Genomic DNA, 17,731 nt, shown 5'->3' with positions numbered 1-17,731 from the left:
GTCGCGTTGCGTCACAAGTGGGGGCGTAAGTCGGTTGCGATGCGATTTCCAGCGACTAGTTGCTCCCAGTCGCAAGAGCGCGTAGGTCGGTTGCGACGGTCGCGTCGCAGAAAGTAGAACATGTGCTACTCATTGCGACTGGCGTCGCTGCCAGTCGCAAGGTAGCGTAGGTCGGCGAGTCGTTGCGACGCGATCGTCGCAGTGAATCGCGTCGCAGTGAAGTCGCAAGCCGTCGCAAGGCCGACTTAAGCCCGGCTTTAGACGCGATGCTATTTTGACTAGTTTATACGTCCATGGTTATATTTTCCATAAAGTATTGAATGTATATCAAAGATCCGAGTACCAAAAAGTGTCCCAGCAAACCTCGCTTACTAGGGACATGGCAAACTAGGACAAAAACGGAATCACTTTCCGTCTTCCTAATGTGTTTCCGTTTCTTCATTCGGACTTATGTTTAGCTGGGACCAATTTTACCCGTCGGTTTTCAGAGGTGAGGTTTATGATACGATATGATATGATTTATTTTCGAGTAAAATTTTTACAAAATTAATGAATAAGAAAATACATTGAATAATAATATTAAATGTTTACTGCATCTAAGCACAGACGTTAGCGACCACAAGACATAACACATATATATGCAAGTTTTTTAGCTTTATTTCTACGAAACTATAATTTCATTTAAGTTTTTTAAAACAGGAAAATGCACAGCATTCAAAAAGTCACAAGGCATCAACTGATTAAGTTACTTGCGGCTTGAAAAAAAAACACCAATTCACTGACGCATGAAAACAGTTCCGAATCGGATCATTCTATGATCAGCAAAAGAGAATAGATTTTTCCCTCGAAAATCAAATTAAAGTTCTCTATCCTGCAAAAAGGGAGCTTATACTGTCGTTGAATAATACAATTCTTATTGTTTCACTTCTTTTATGCGATTTTTAACCGTTCAACGCGTACGCCAAAAGCGTTGACAAAGAGGAATGAACTGATTAAATTTTCCATTCAATTGCGTTTTCAAGCATATCAAAATATTGAGCGTGGTCTGACGCGCTGAAGTCGTCGGTAGCTTTTGCAATCGATACAGCGTAGTCCGCTTCAAGTAGTGCCAGAAAACAGACGCGCATTTGCATCAAGATTTTCAAGAACTGACACCGAGAGGAGACCGGACATCGCAAGTGCAAAGAGGCGATTCTGCCATCGGTTGGATAGCTCGGGCCATGCCTAGCGTGTTTTAACAAGGAAGACAGAGACGAGTTTTCCAAAATTTCAAAATTGAAAAGATAATCTAGTTGGAATCTCTGTGTAGGAAGCGGATGACACAGAGGGAGCAAACTGCTTTAATCAAGTCTTATCGTTTCGACCAGCGGCCGTGGAGACTACCATTCGGCGATTCAAGTCGGCTGGAACGTATTTGTCTACGTAATCTTCAATTTCATCGAACATCTCTTTTGAATAGTAATTTTTCCAATCACCCGTGATGCCTACAAAGAAATATACATATAACGAATATGATGAAAAATATGAAATACTGTTTTAAATGGCCACAGCTAGATTATGATGCTAGTTTATGTCTCAATTTATCTACATGAAATCAAAGAGTTTCAGGGATTTCTTAAGATGTTTATCAGCGATAAGTAACCTTTTCGCATGAACGGACTTTCTTTACTGGCGATGCCCATTTCTTTAAGCCAATTATAGTTGATGGCGGTATTGCGTTTCATGTTGTCGAAACGACAGTGGAAAGCGATTAACTTTATACGCTCGTCGTTCAGCGGTTTTCCCAGAAAATCTGCGATCTTCCCGATAACGCTGTGCACATCCTGAAATCAATAATATTCATGTAAATATACACGTGATAATCAGGGGATTTATCATACATGTATGCGGTGGGGAATTGCAAAAACAACGAAGAATCAATGTTTGCTTTAGGCACTAAGCTCGTACGTGACCCTTACGAGAAAGCAACTTGATTTCATAACTCATTGGGTAAATTTTGGGGTTACTCCGGCAATAATACAGGGGCCAGATGCTCAGAAGTTGGTTAAAGATAACCGGATGATACAATACCATTTCAATTGTTATGTCGCTATGTCAACAATCCACTGTACTGGTTTACTCTAACCAACTATTGAGCAACTGGCCCAAGGGGCCGGTTGCATAGTCATGGCTTAGACTTAAGACCAGTCTAAGACCAACTAAGTTCTATAGCCAATCCAACAACTTAAGACCAGTCTTAAGATTTAAGACCACTTTTGGACTTAAGTCACGACTGTGCAACTGGCCCCAGGTGTGTATAGCTTAGGTAGTGTCGAAATAGTAACTTGGGCGTTGTTTCATGTACCTTATAACCATTGACTTGTCTGCCACACAATTACAGGATGAAAAGAAACTTTTTTCGGCAAACGTAAGATATTCATGCTTTACACTGGCACTGCAGTAAACCTACCTGTTGAAGTTCCTCGTAGGTCAAGTACAAGATATTCGCCTCATTCCTTGCTTCCCAGTAATCAGTGATGTGATCCCGCCAAGGTCCGTAAGAAACTGAAAAATTCATAAAAATACAGTAGTCTTTCGTAAGATAGGCCTAAAAACCAAAATCTTCAGTTCAGGGGCCTGCGGCATGGCAATTCTTTAAAACTTAGCCGCAGTTATTAAAGAAGTTAGTGCAAACGGACAGCAGCGAACGATAATGTCCATCAAAGTCCTTTTTTGTATGCGCAATAATACGAACCGGTTCCATCGACGAACATGCGGAAAAACTCAGTGAAGTCGCCGTCAAAATTCAGAAACGTCAATGTGCGACAAAAATGGTAGTAGGACACAGACACATCTTTCGCATTTCTGGCTACATAGATTATCTGAAAAATTAACGCCTAGAGTTTATTTAAGTTGATGACCAATGAAGAAGTAAACTCCATATCCCGATATCAAATCTAGTGTGTACCATATAGAAGTTAGGGGCGCTCTAAAAGACTTCCAAGGTCGAGGGGGAAGATGTGGACTTTGGTGGAAACTTTGTAATTTTGTGTGGCGTCCTTTATGGACAGTCCCTAAGCATGTTTTATAGGCTACGTGTAATTGCATACGCGAATATATTCGAAAATTCCTCTTCGAAATAAATTTGGCATATACTGGTAACACGTTGATATAGATCTGCAAACATTTCTCGGGAGATCAATCATTCTACGTTACTTAAATGTATACACAGCTTTACAGTATATGAAACTTGATTTACATCATCGATAATGATTCCCGGCGACAAGTATCGCTGAATCAAGGACCATACAGTATACATTGCGAAGTCATATTTCAAAAAGAGCCATACAACTACACAGTCTCAGTATATATAATGTATGTACTGAGAAAATCTATTTTCCAAAACAATATTCAATTTGATCGAGATGACAAGAAGATGTAACGGCGGCAATAACAATACAAGTAGATTGAAGTGAGCGTCTATAGTTGACGGTTTTCTTGTAACATAATACAGGTAGATATATCCACATGGCTGTCTCCTACTCCTAACTACTACTATGTCATCATCGAATAGAATGCTCCATTTGTATCACTCGTCTAGAATCACGGCCGACCAGACTCAATCAAAAAATAGACGTTTCGATGAGCTCATACTGGGATTTAGGAAGCAGCCACATAGGAAGCGTCTATGTACGTATGGCAAAAACTCTCGGTAAATCTCGCAATAACCAACGGTGTCAAATGCCTCAATGTCTTGCCATTCAGACGTATGACCATGTTTGTTTACCAAGTTTATTTAGACTGGTGAACTGATGATGTTCAATGTTAGTTTTTAAAAGAACATTTAAAATAAATAGTTGAATGAAAGGCATTTTACGATATAAACTTTTGCCGGCGACTCGGCGGTCGCTGAACATGTATATGCTGTATACCTTGATTTAAACGTTTCCCATTTAAGCAAAAACTTTATGAAAAAGTCACAAAATACACATGTAAATATCCTCCTCCGGCAGGGATTCGAACCTGATGGCATCGAGATTGCCACAGTTCGGCAGTGGCGGAGTGTAGCGATGCCATCAGGTTCGAATCCCTGCCGTGGGAGGACGGTAGTGTAGCCGAAAGTTTAAACGTAAAAAAGACATACGTATACTACATGTCGCTAAAGTATCTAAACGAACGTAAGACTTTGAAGAAAATCCTCTACAAGTATCCATCCCCCTGAGTAGAAGTATCCCCTAGGTAAAATGCCTTCAAGTTCTTACCCAGCGGATATTCATTTCTGTTGACAAGTATATTATATACGATGATATATGATTGATTACCTTTGGCTTCTTAGTGTAAACTTCGTCGGGTAAGAGCTGCCAAGGTAGATGCGTTTTTATGAAACGCGGAGAAGCAGATTTGCCAATAGTCTTCATTCCAGGACAGGGGAACTCCAAGAACGGGAAGCGATCATCAATACGCGTAGATTTAGCCGTCTGGAAATCTAGGTCCGATTCTATTAAATACACGATTTCTTGTACCCACGTTGTTCCTAAAATTCACGAGAGAATGATTAAAAGAAGGACTGTACATCGCGGTCCCATTTTACAGTACGCCCGACACAATAAAATTGCAATGAAATGCTCAAAAATGCGTGAAACTAGCTCGAGATCTTTTTTGCCATAAAATCCTGTTCATGATTATGTGAATATGAAAATGTTGGCGTATAAGCAAAGGGGGTACTGGGGTTGACTTAATATTCAGCCTTAAACTGTAGTAAAGTGTGTTACAATGTATTACTTATTTTCTTGAGGTAGAATCTACGTCTGTGGAACATGGAAATTTCAAATCATACGGTTGAACCTCAAAATAAAAAGTATCAGTGACAAAGAATTGGTTTTTACAAACCCAAACTTGTGAAAAGGGACAATTTCATATCCTGGATACAATAGAACTGACTTAATTCGGATGACTAGTGACTGCCCAGATTAGTTTGAAAATCCGAATTATGAATAATAATTTACATGGTTCCAGGTTAAATGGACCAAACATTTCATCCGAATTGATTGAAAATCAGGATTGAAAAATCTGAGTGAAAGCGAATTCTACTGTAGGCCTATATGACCTTTCAGCATTCTGGTACGATAAAGTTCATTCGAACCCCCACTACATGTCTGAAAACGCTGCCAACATTTCAAAAGAATGTGGAACCTTTGTATTATCATCGGCGTTGTAAATACTCTGGAACCAGCTCATTACTTGTGGGCAAGTGAAATCGTCATATTAAACTGGTTTCATCCAAAGCTTGATTGATAAATTGCAAATATCTTAGCTGAGACATGCTGCAAATCATTGTAGTTAGGTGGTTTCATCATAAACAGAATTGCATTGACGAGGTTCAACTGTATAAATATCTATCCTTCTACACATTGGGTTTGATGTCTATTCTTACCAGATTTAGGAAACGTTGCTACAAAGATATCGCTCTCACGAACTGGAAATGCCTTTATTTTTCCGACACTATCATAAACCTGTTTAGGAAGTGCACAGCCATTTACAGAAACCATTTCCCCCAAACTTGGATCGCGGTATCTATGAATTCCTTTCAGATGAGAACCAGTCTTCTTGTTCCATATCAAGAGGGTCGCACTACCACCAGCGACGACGCTGACGCATATAAGCTTTGCCACCTTATCTATCATAGTCTTTTCGAAGGGAGGATATATATAGCATGCGACATCGATTAAGAAGTGAGAAAGGCAGTCTCGGTACCTAGGGCTAGGCCAGCACAAAAAGCCAGAAGAGACATAATAGTCATAGTCTTAAACCTGTTTTCTGACATACTTTTTTACAAGTCTTGCCGTAAAACTAGCGACTCACAAAACTCAGTTGTAGCTGTCAAAACATCTCTTATTTATTATTTGAGTAAAATCTATATGTGTTAACTAATCTAAAGGCTGTAATTTCCTATAAAACACAGGTTCAATGCCGCAAAGCCAGAACCCGGAAACAAATGTACGGGACATCAGTGTTAGAGGACGGCTTTACGGCTTTGAAGCGTGGCGCTAGCAGACGGTCTGTTGAACGTTTCGCGGTGGCGCAGGCGGCCACGGCCAATCATCAGCCGGTCTCAATTACGAGAGCCTCTGTTTTTGCGGCAAAGAACAACTTTTGAAGGCCAATTGTAATGTAATCTACACAAAAGAAAAATAATATATGTAAACATTGTATCGTTTGGGGTCGTCGAAGTGCACTGACGCCATAGCCCCGGCGGCCCATGTGAATACGGTCATTCTCGATTTATATACTGCACATACGCATATACTTCTGTATAATTGCTGGTTTGTTTTTCCAAATGACCCCAAACCAGTAGGCAGGTAATCCCGTCAAAACTACGATAAGTATTCCATACACCACGCCGAGTGGATCGACGTAAAATGGTAGAATCAGCGTTATTACCGAAACGAATAAAAAACTCAAGTGAACGATGATGTGCACCTGCAACGTAAAGCAATCAGAAAGTAAATAGAATTATATTTTTTTTACACATTATGCGTTAATATCAGTATGAGTTCTCGTCACTATTTGTTCATCGCAAAGATCTAATGAGGCAATGTTGTCACGAGCTGAGTTTTAAATCATTCGTATCCTACAGTCGAATCCCATCGTTACGATTCGGCTTACAACGGCTTTCCGTAAAGTATTTTCCTATATAAATCATCACGTTGATACGAAATTCTAAGTAGTACACGATGTAAAATAACGAGCACCCTCTATGCTAAATAAACACACTTGGTACGATGGTCCACAATGAGTTCCTACTACGTACATACGTATTTTCAAAATGAATATTTGCGTCTTCTGAGCTATCTATTGTGTGGGAGCACTGACCACACGTGCGGTAACTTTCATTATGGGTTGTATGTTGTTATGTTAAGGAAATTTCGAATGGTTTTTATCAAATGGTTGATACGAAATTCGGTTGATACGATGATTTTTCATTTTCCATCGGGTATATTATAGAGGTAGGACTGTACATTTACTAATTTTCACAAATTACAAACCTTGACTGGACGAGGTATATCTGGGTGTTTCCACCTCAGGTACAATAACCCTATCACAGGAACAACTAGCATTAACGTACTCAAAAACGAAAAGTACGAAATCAGTTTATAGAGGTCGACACTGAAAACCACTACAATAACCGTCAAAAGGCCCTGCAAGTAAATAGATATATTTACACAATAGTCATTACACTTGGACACAGGAGGACTCTCCTCTAATTAGAAACCTACTGTAAATATACATGCAGTAATTGGGGTAACATATTTCAGGCTAACTAATGCCAGGCAGTGCGGGAGATGGCCCTGTCGCGCTGCGACGAAAATCACCCTGGAATGAAATAAACAACGAGATGTTAAAACGAATCGCTTACTCATTGGTACATTTTTCCACGAATTTTGTTCCCTAATTTGTAATTTCTCATCGTACAGTCTAAACCAATACGCTTATCACTTTTGTTTCGTACCTAGGTGCTACGACGAACCCGCCGTTCAAGCTCCCCAGCGTCGACAGTGCTACAAGCAACGGTATACACCACGACATCACACCAAATAACTTGTTCCCAAACGTCTAGTTTAATACAATAATGGAGTAACATATTACCCTTTTTCGATGCAGTGCGCTGCATAGCAAAACGATAATTTCCTTGTCAAACCCTCATGTGCGTCACAGCAATACATTGCATAAAGTAAAACCTCTCTGCGAGGAAAAATGTATTTGGTACATTTTTTCAATGAAAGCTAAATATTAGAATAGACATATTCATTTTTTCTCACCACTGCTACTGCATTTGACTCCAAGACCACATCCGGCGCTAGCACAACGAAATAAGCCAAGTTGGTCATTACGTATAAGAATGTAACCATCGATATAGATATGACGATGGCCAAAGTAAGATTCCTAGAGTAATTGAACAAAATCGTATGCGAAAGTTGGGTTTTAAGGCCGGCAAAATGACAGGTTCAGACCAGATACAGGTGTTCTTACGCTATACCAAAAATATATGTATACACTAAGTGATAGACACGCAGTTTGCTTAGCCTAGTTAGTTTTCTTCGGGGCTTCAGATATTTCCATACGTACGATTTTTTCTATCATGCACATTCATATGCTTCATATATTCAATGTAAATGTAATGTTATCAATTCAATACCTGTTAGGATTTTTTATTTCTTCCACTACATAGTTAAGACTGGACCTGGAACATACATGGCCATTAGAAAAATCTCTCTGGACCTCAATGAATTCATTTATTTCAACAGTTATGTCAAACGTCGTTGCAGTAAGGCACTCACCATCCAGAATATGAAAACATGCCCGTATAGAATCCCAGACCCCACTCTCCGGGGTTGTAGTTTGTTCCTTTGAAAGGTTCACTGAACTTAGATGTTCTCCCCACCTGAAAGTCTAAATGAAATTGTTCGTTGTTAGAAATGGAAACGGGCAGAAAGGGAAGTGTGATTCCTAACTTACCTATGACTAACTTGACGACACCGGCGATTATGATGGCAGCTAAAGCAATAATCTTCGTGAACGACAAACTATCCTGCAACCGCGTGGCCCATTTGACGCTAACGCAGTTTAATGCAACTGTCCCGACTGAAATGCAAAGCGCGAAAATCATTTTTAAGCCATTTTACTGATGGGCACATTATTTGGATGTTGCCTATGACATTTTCTGTAAATTGAAATAAATCGTTCCGATGAACACAAACCAGGACTACTGAATTGAAAGTTTTCTTAATGTACTTGAGGAAATTGGTTATCGGTAAGAAGTCGTTAATCTTAAAAACCGTAAAATCCCAAAACATGATTTGATATAACGTCAATGTCCCTTCAGCGCATAAATATTTAACTAAAAGTGGCAACGGAAGGTAGGACACCGCTATTGCTGGTAGATTTCATGTTCATAAAAACTGATTCGTTGTACAATGTATGTATTACAATTTCCTAAGTTTCAAGACCAATGAACATACTTATCACGATGAGGGCTATGAGCTTAACAGCGGCCTCCGGTTGTTGACCGCAAAGCGGAAAAAACGGTTCGATGATATAATTCCCGCATGCGATAGCGACAACAGCCACGCTAACGGATTCACGAATGACAACCATCATCCACATCATCATAAACGCTGGAAACTCCCCGAATGCGCGTAACGTGTAGACATATGGACCACCGGACACGGGGATGACCGAACCAATTTCGGCGTACGAGAATGCGCCTAAAAGCGCTATAAATCCGCAGAACGTCCATAGAAGCAGCGACGCACCAATTGAACCCGTATGTTGCAAAACGCCCTTCGGACTGACGAATATACCGCTGCCGATTATCATGCCTACAATAAGGCCTATGCCGTTCCTCAATCCTATGGTGCGTTTCAGACGGACATCACCCCCGTCTTGAGATTGCGATGAATGTTTAGCGGATTCCATTCTAAAACGATTTTTCGAATTACTCGACTAAGCTGGTTATTTCAAAATAGTGTGGCAACCAGGTTATTATCCAGATCTTTATGGAACAATACGTAGGATGCTAAAACAGAGCGAATTGATGCAGGCACATGAAATATATCAGGTTTTGAATCGCGCGGTCAGGATATGAATTGACGAGGCCTTTTTTGATTTTTGAACCTTTACAGTGAAGGTAAAAGTTCATACGAATTTGGCGTGGAATTGAGCCAACCGCGCTCCTGGCGAAATGCACTCATCAAAGGAGCTATGAAAGGCGTGTACACATCATGACATTACTACACATCTGCGCAAGCGCCTTTTCGCCATGTTTGTCAAATGTATTAGAATAAAGGAAATCTTCTATTCCTCTAATTTCTCCAATGCAAAACAATTCAGATTGAGGGACTTCTCGTTCTAGTAATATTCTGCAAAATATGATCTCTACCGGACCACCCATATATACTGCAATCTTGTACGGCTTGTAGAAAGTAATCATAAGGCAATTTGCATCTTACTTACCCAACGCAGCGAGTAAATAACATCATCCACAATATTTCTATACAACGTCTATCGCTATGCACACATTTTCCCTACAAATGTTGACTAATTAACCAATCAGACAATCCGGCTGATAGGTTAACGGCGGTTGTTGGGTTTAAACTGTCGGAAGTAAAATCGCACAAAACTTTAGTGCTTCCGATTGTTAGCCCCAACCACTAGTCGACTAATTGCGAAAACCGAAGTTCGCCTGATATTCTAGTCGCTCAAATAGAACAATATGTTCTAATTTCGACGAATATATGTATATACGCTGAAGGCTCATATCAACCTGCACGCTTTTAAGGACAGTATACATGTCGTTAGCAAAGTAAGTACCAGTGTAAAGCATAAAAACCACACTTTTTGATAACCTAAAAAATTGATGTCTAGGTCATTCAAACTATCCTCGAAGTACGTACGTTTCCTCTTTTACATACAGGGCCCTACGACACCTTGATTCCGTAAAAAAAAAATCCTTCAACACAGGAAACGCTTTTACACGTGCTTGAAATTCCTTCAATTTGTGATTTTTTTCTCTAGTTTGTAGTACAAGCCTACGCCTTATGATCAAGTACAGTTGGGACCTGGACTTTCTTTTTATCAAGCTAGGTGGTTACAATTTGAAATCGAGTTTAGGTAGGATGAAGGATAAACATTCGCTTACAAAACCACCGAATAAAGAAGTTTCCAGCTTCTAGGCGCCATTTTTTGGCGGTCCCTCGAGGTCCCCATTGTTGCGATGATTTGCGCTCATTTTCAATGGTTCACCAAGATAAACAGTACCGATTTCGGAGGGGTCTACAGTAAATGGCAATATGAAAGTGATGCAGACTCCTCGCAATTTGAGAACCTCCATCCAGGAATCAGTGATATGTAGTTAGGGGCGGATTCAACGGGGAGCAGGGGGAGCGCTCCCCCTCAAAATTTCAAGGTGCCCTAAAAAAAAATTTTCAAATTTCTTTTTATTTAAGTAAAATTTTTCGTAAAACTCAACCATCCGTAATGGGGTGTTTCTAAAATATAGTTGGTGTTTTCTGATGACTTTCATGGAGGGGGCTAGACCATGACTCTTCCTTTTCGACTCTTATCTTTGGCTATTTAATACATGTCTAGGAAACAGGATTCGCTAAGGCTCCCAGGTGCCACCAGAAAAGCCCGGATAGCTTAAAAATTGCATCAAATTTAGAAAATTTTCTAGGGGAGAGCCCCCAGGTATCCCGTAAGGGCTTCGCACCTGTGTGCGTCACACCTCCGGTGTGCTTTGATTACCGTTATTCGTCAAAATGTACCCTAACTTTACCTGCCCCCCTCCTTAATTAAACCCAAAATCCGCCACTGTGTAGGGACCCTGATGGCATAGAACGAGAGTCACTCGTTGTTGTATCCGGTGACATCCGGTGACTAGCCCTATCTTCATGAATAACACACGTCATGTTACTTTATACTTCCAAAATCATGTCCTCTGTGCGAGTTACATACTAGAAACGTTAGAAAAAATGGTAGGTGTTCGATGTATGTAAATTCAATAAAACGAGGCCTTCCGAATTTTATATACAGTTACGCTAAAAATGCATCACGCATTTGCATACACGAGTGGCATAGAAAACATTCGACATCCCGATTTCAAAGTTCAAAATGGCTGATGTCAATAGTGTACGTAAATACGTAGATATAAAAAGGTCATTCACCTAGTTTGTTCGTTTTTCGTCTGAGTTATCATGTTCTGACCTCCGATAATTGCCCATTGTCTATTATCTTCGTTGAGTAGAGTAAATGAAAGAATTTCGTAATTATTCGAAGCGCACCAATTATTGTCGATGAAAATTATCAAATAATAGCAAACATGGAAATACTTTTTGTATTGTGTAGTAGATAATTTCAGGCAAGAAGAAAATACGGTAGATTCAAAATTCAAATTGAACTTAAAGAGTTAGTTGTTTTTTTAATGTTTTTGTCACATCATCAGAAAAACAAAACAAAATCGAGATGTTCACTATTTTTTTGAAAATGTTTATATTTACATGAAAACAATTTCAGCAGGTAAGACTATGGACTACATTTTCGAATTTAAAAATTGAGTTGCACGTTTCTTTTCGTCCTGTTCTGGCTGGGTTTTTGATAAGAAGGTCCAGGAGCCGACTACGCAGTTGCCAGAGTAAAATCTGACTCTCGGCCACGCGCGATTCTGGAGCCGGATCCACTTCAGCCTGTCTCGATTACAACATCATCTGTCTTTGCAGCGAAGAGCAACTTTTGAAGGCCGATTGTAGTGTAATCTACACAATAGAAAAATAATATTATTATGTTATTACGGTGGGTTCTCTGAAACTTTTCGAAGTATCACGAGACGTAGCCTGACCCCACTTTTATACACAAATGTAGGAGAATGTGATCCTCGATCTACAGAATGTACATACGGATATACTTCTGTACAAATGCTGGTTTGTTTTTCCAAGTGACTCCAAACCAGTAGGCAGGTAATCCCGTCAAAACGATCAGTATTCCATACACCGTGCCGAGTGGATCGACGTAAAATGGTAGAATCAGCGTTACTACCGAAACGAATAAGAAACTCAAGTGAATGATGCTGTGCACCTGCAACGTAAGGCAATCAGAAAGTAAAAAGAATTTGTGGGTAATAAAAAAGAAAGATAAAATTGTGTTATTCACATTATACGTTAATATCAGTTTAAAGAAGTTCTCGTCAAGCTTTGAGTTATTTTACATCGCAAAGATTTCACGAGGCAATGTTGTCACGAGCTGAAATGTTAATCATTCATATTCTTCATTCACTTGTTTTCACAAATTACTAACCTTGACTGGGCGAGGTATGTCCGGGTGTTTCCACCTCAGGTACAATAATCCTATCACAGGAACAACTAGCATTAACATATTCAAAAAGGAAAAGTACGAAATCAGTTGATAGAGGTCAACACTGCAAATCGTTATAATAACCGTCAAAAGGCCCTACAAGTAAATGAATATGTTCACACACTATATTCATTACACATGGACACAGGAGAAGGACTCCATCTTTCTGTATAGTTTGCTTCATTCATTCACAATTTTTCTCACATATATCTTATTTGAAACCTACTGTAAATATACATGCAGTAATTGGCGTTACATATTTCAGGCTTACTAACGACAGGCAGTGCGGGAGATGGCCCTGTCGTGCCGCGACGAAAATGACCCTGGAATAGAGAGTAGTATAACAGCGTAGATATTTAACTAAATTTAGTCTAAATTAACAGAGCATTTTTAGGTCTAGTTTATGATTTCTATTTCTTATTTTACAAATATTGTCTTATTTTTATTGATGTTACTAAGGGGGCAGGGTGTCAGTCAGTTTTGGAGTGTCGGACTGTTTGTGTTTTAGAAATGTACTTGAAGTGTCAGTCAGTTTGTATTGTTTTGATAACTGCCTTCTGGTCTCTGCCACCCTTGGTGTCTTATGGAATAGTATCCTAGTTGAAAATTTGTTGAAAGAAATCAGAGATTCGAGTTGTAGCTTTTGAGCGGGTTGGATGTCCAGCCTCGTCTCTTCGATATATCGAAGAAAATAAAGTGAAATTTACGGTTTGAAGTTTTAACGACGTTTTCTCGTCGTTGGTTCCTGGTTGCCGATTTAAGGATTTTTAACGTAGTTACCCTGTGCATGCAATGCGGAAATCTCAGGGTGCTATAGTAGTACATAGACATATTGGAACGAATTGTTCGGTCGTTTGGACATCTTTTTCCTTCATTTGTCCTTTTCCCCAAATTTGGTATTTCTTATCGTAATACGCTAATCACGTACCTAGGTGCTACGATGGAACTGCCGTTCAAACTGCCTAGCGTCGACAATGCTACAAGCAACGGATTACACCACGACATCACACCAAATAACTTGTTCCCAAACGTCTAGTTTAATACATTTAAATGAAGTAATATATTATATGTTATCGATGCAGTGCACTGTTAAAGCCCAAGGCAATTTGACTGTGAAACGGCGAAACGCCAAGCAAAACGCTTATTTTTCATCGTGTGCGTCACAGCTAAACATTGCATATAGTAAAAACGGCATTATCGATCAAAGCTAAATATTTGAATAGGCATATTCACTTTTTCTCACCACTGCTACTGCATTTGACTCCAACACCACATCTGGCGCTAGCACGGCGAAATAAGCCAAGTTTGTCATCACGTATAAGAACGTCACCATCGATATGGATATGACGATGGCCAAAGTAAGATTCCTAGAACAAGTGAACAAAACCATTTGCGAAAGTTGGGTTTTAAGGCCTGTAAATGGCAGGTTCAGACCAGATACCAGTCTTTATATACTCTGTACCAAAACATTCAATGATAGAACAGCAGGTCGCTGTAGCCTTCGGGGCTTCGGTTATTTTCGTACATGATCTATTCAATCATGCTAATGTATGCTTCATATACATTCAATGGAAATGCAATGCCGTCAATACAATACCTGTTAGGATTTTTTATTTCTTCCACTACATAGTTCAGATTGCACCTGGAAAATACATGGTCATGTCAAAAATCTCTCTGGATCTCATTGGATTCATTTATTTTCAACCCCTGTGAAGCTGGCTCCCGGTTCCCGGTTCCCGATTCGGCTCCCGATTCAAAAACATTTTGAACCGGGAGCCGAATCGGGAACCGGGAGCCGACTACTGGTTCGGCTACCGATTCAAAATGCTTTTGAACCGGGAGCTGAATCGGGAGTCGGGAACCGGTAGCCGGCTACTGGTTCCCGGTTCCCGGTTCAAAACCATTTTGAATCGGGACCCGAACCGGGAACCGGGAACCGGTAGCCGGCTACTGGTTCGGCTCCCGATTCAAAATGTGAAGCTGGCTACTTATTCGATTCGACTCTATTGCGGACAGCAGGTTAACATAATTACGTAACTATGTCTGCTAAGGATAAGGAACCGGGAACCGGTAGCCAGCTTCACAGGGGTTTATTTCAACAGTTATGTCAGACATCGTTGCAGTAGGGCACTCACCATCCAGAATATGAAAACATGCCTGCATAAAATCCTAGAGCCCACTCTCCGGGGTTGTAGACTGTGTCTTTGAAAGGTTCGTTGAACTTAGATGTTTTCCCCGCCTGATAGTCTAAAAGAAATACGTTGTTAGAAATGGAAACGAGCAGTAGGAAGAGCGATTAATATTACCTATGACTAACTTGACGACACCGGCAATTATAATGGCAGCTAATGCAATAATTTTCGTGAACGACAAACTATCCTGCAACCGCGTGGCCCATTTGATGCTTACGCAGTTTAATGCAGCTGTCCCTACTGAAATGCAAAGCAAGAAAATAATTAAGGCCATTTTACTAACGAGCACATTAATTGGATGTTGCCTATGGAAGTGCTTATGAAAAGGGACACACGATTGACGCGCTAAGATACATACTACATAAGCTCTAGGCCTTGACCTGTATTAAAAACACTACAATTCAATCGGCAGAAAGGAACTCGGAATTCACTTTTGAAACGCTGACAGTCGAGTGTTGGGCTGGACTCTACTGGAAACATTCTCCAGTTCTAGAAAAAGTACTGAAACTTGCCGCAATTTGTTTAAGTAGGTTACGTATTTTTCTCATAAAATCTGATTCGTGAAATTTTCTGTCAATTAAACTAAATCGTTCTGATGAACACAAGCCCGGATAGTTTTGAAGATAGTTTTTTAATGTGCTTGAGGAATTGGTTATCTATTAGAAGTGGTTAAATCGTAAAGAAGTAAACCCCTAAACATAATTTCATATATATCGCCAATTGCATGTCCCTTATGCGTGTTAGCTGAGACGACTATCAAAATAGTAACGGAAGGTAGGATACCGATTTTGGTAAATTTCAAGTCTGTAAAAACTAATATAATCGTTGTATTAATTTCCTAAGTTTCAAGACCAAATCAAATGAGCATACTTATCACGATGATGGCGATGAGCTTAACAGCGGCCTCCGGTTGTTGATTGCAAAGCGGAAAAAACGGCTCAATGACATAATTACCGCAAGTGATAGCGATAACAGCCAGGCTAACGGGTTCACGAATGACAACATTCATCCACATCATCATAAATGCCGGAAAATCTCCAAATGCGCGTAGCGTGTAGACATACGGACCACCGGACACGGGGATGACTGAGCCAATTTCGGCGTACGAGAATGAGCCTAAAAGCGCTATAAATCCGCAGAATGTCCATAGAAGCAGCGACGCACCAATTGAACCCGTATGTTGCAAAACGCCCTTCGGACTGACGAATATACCGCTGCCGATTATGATGCCAATAATAAGGCCTATTCCGTTCCTTAACCCCATTGTCCGTTTCAGCCGGACGTGATCTCCATGTTGAGATTGCGGTGAATCTTTTTCGGCCTCCATATTTAAAACGAGTTGTCGGATTCCTCTACTTCTCCCCAACTTCCGACTCAAAGGAACCCGAATCTAGTGCAAACTTTGGTTATCGAAATATCCGAAAATCATGCTGAACCACAAAAGTGGTCACGGTCGAAGTAGTTCAGACTTAGGACCAATCGAGACTTGAAAATGTGTTAGACGGAACTTTAAGTTCCGATTATTAGCTCCAATCACTAGTCGACTAATGACGAAAACTGAAGTTTGCCTGACATTCTAATCGCTCAAATAGAACATGTTCTATTTTCGATGAATCGATGCATATAGATTGAAGTCTCATACCTACCTGCACACTTTTAAGGACAGTATGTCAGCAAGCATAAAGTATAGGCCTACGTGTCAAGTATCAAGCCAATTTTTTTGATAACCTGAATAATTTATGTCCATTCGGATATAGGTCATTTAAACCATCGTCGAAGTACGGACGTTCATTTTTTATGTACAGGGTCCCTACGAATCCTTGATGTTTTAAAGAAACTCCTTTAAAACAGAAAACGCTTATAAATCTGCTTGAAAAACCTTTAATTTGAACAAAGTGATTTTTTCTCTAATTTGTAGTTGTACAGTATAAGACTACGCCTAAATCCAGTACAGTTGGGACTTGGATTGTCGTTTCACCAAACTATATTACTCGATTTAGGTAGGTTAAAGGATAACAATTTGCTTACAAAATCGCCGATTTGATGGTTCAATAAGATAGACATTACCAGTTGGGACTTGGATTGTCTTTTTACCAACCTATATTACTCGATTTAGGTAGGTTAAAGGATAACAATTTGCTTACAAAATCCCCGATTTGATGGTTCACCAAGATAAACAGTACCGATTCACGTTGGAGGAGCCGACAGTAATTTGGACACGAAAGTGATGCAGACGCTCCTGGAAATTTGAAATTTTCTCCTTTAAAACTCCAGGAATCACTGATCTGCAGGGACCCTGATGACATCGAACAAGATCCACTCATTGTTGTGTCTGGTGACAAGTGACTTAATGGATAATACACATGTCACTTTATGCTCTTATATCTCAATTAAATAATGTTCTCTGTGAGTATCATCCATTTGCATGTTCGTGCAGTATAGATAAATTATTCATCTCGATTTCTAAGTTAAAAACGACTGATGTCAAGTGTGGATATAGAAAGGTCATTCATCGAGTAAGTTTGTTTTCCGTTTTGCGTTATCATAGCCCTAAACATATGTTCTGAATGCGAAAATTGGCCATTGTCTTGATCTACCTTGAATAGAGTAAAGCTTACCTAATCTAAGAATTTCGTAATCATTCAAAGCGGGCT

At 39.9% G+C, this 17,731-nt stretch overlaps 2 protein-coding genes across 9 annotated transcripts; both read right to left on the bottom strand.

The window, feature by feature from the left end:
• Nucleotides 1-622: 622 nt before the first annotated feature.
• On the bottom strand, nucleotides 623-10,300 carry LOC141900438 (Y+L amino acid transporter 2-like). 4 transcript variants are annotated; one of them, XM_074787344.1, is made up of 12 exons: nucleotides 9,994-10,300; nucleotides 9,000-9,556; nucleotides 8,497-8,622; nucleotides 8,319-8,430; nucleotides 8,177-8,221; nucleotides 7,800-7,923; nucleotides 7,490-7,593; nucleotides 7,257-7,353; nucleotides 7,026-7,178; nucleotides 6,279-6,459; nucleotides 5,414-6,155; nucleotides 4,378-4,513 (listed from the first exon to the last, which is right to left on the bottom strand). In XM_074787344.1, the coding sequence occupies exons 2-11, from the start codon at nucleotides 9,454-9,456 to the stop codon at nucleotides 6,082-6,084; spliced, it is 1,473 nt and encodes a 490-aa protein (XP_074643445.1). In that variant the 5' UTR covers nucleotides 9,457-9,556; nucleotides 9,994-10,300; the 3' UTR covers nucleotides 4,378-4,513; nucleotides 5,414-6,081. The 4 variants fall into 4 exon arrangements, with proteins under 4 accessions (XP_074643448.1, XP_074643445.1, XP_074643447.1 ...); XM_074787346.1 differs by having other exon boundaries at nucleotides 6,287-6,459; XM_074787345.1 differs by having other exon boundaries at nucleotides 4,389-4,513; nucleotides 5,806-6,155.
• Nucleotides 10,301-12,059: 1,759 nt separating this feature from the next.
• LOC141900291 (Y+L amino acid transporter 2-like) lies at nucleotides 12,060-16,610 on the bottom strand. Of its 5 annotated transcripts, none has more exons than XM_074787106.1 (9): nucleotides 15,948-16,610; nucleotides 15,192-15,317; nucleotides 15,021-15,132; nucleotides 14,483-14,527; nucleotides 14,129-14,252; nucleotides 13,814-13,917; nucleotides 12,829-12,878; nucleotides 12,432-12,609; nucleotides 12,060-12,290 (listed from the first exon to the last, which is right to left on the bottom strand). In XM_074787106.1, exons 1-9 carry the CDS (start codon nucleotides 16,402-16,404, stop codon nucleotides 12,239-12,241), a joined length of 1,248 nt encoding a protein of 415 aa, XP_074643207.1. In that variant the 5' UTR covers nucleotides 16,405-16,610; the 3' UTR covers nucleotides 12,060-12,238. The 5 variants fall into 5 exon arrangements, 3 of the variants coding, with proteins under 3 accessions (XP_074643207.1, XP_074643209.1, XP_074643208.1); XM_074787108.1 differs by having other exon boundaries at nucleotides 16,032-16,108; XR_012618682.1 differs by lacking the exon at nucleotides 12,060-12,290 and having other exon boundaries at nucleotides 12,467-12,566; nucleotides 12,829-13,208.
• Nucleotides 16,611-17,731: the final 1,121 nt, after the last annotated feature.

This window comes from Tubulanus polymorphus, chromosome 2, assembly GCF_964204645.1.
Source record: "Tubulanus polymorphus chromosome 2, tnTubPoly1.2, whole genome shotgun sequence".
Taxonomy (NCBI): domain Eukaryota; kingdom Metazoa; phylum Nemertea; class Palaeonemertea; order Tubulaniformes; family Tubulanidae; genus Tubulanus; species Tubulanus polymorphus.
The sequence above is the reverse complement of the archived record's forward strand: the minus strand, read 5'-3'. Positions and strand labels throughout refer to the sequence as shown.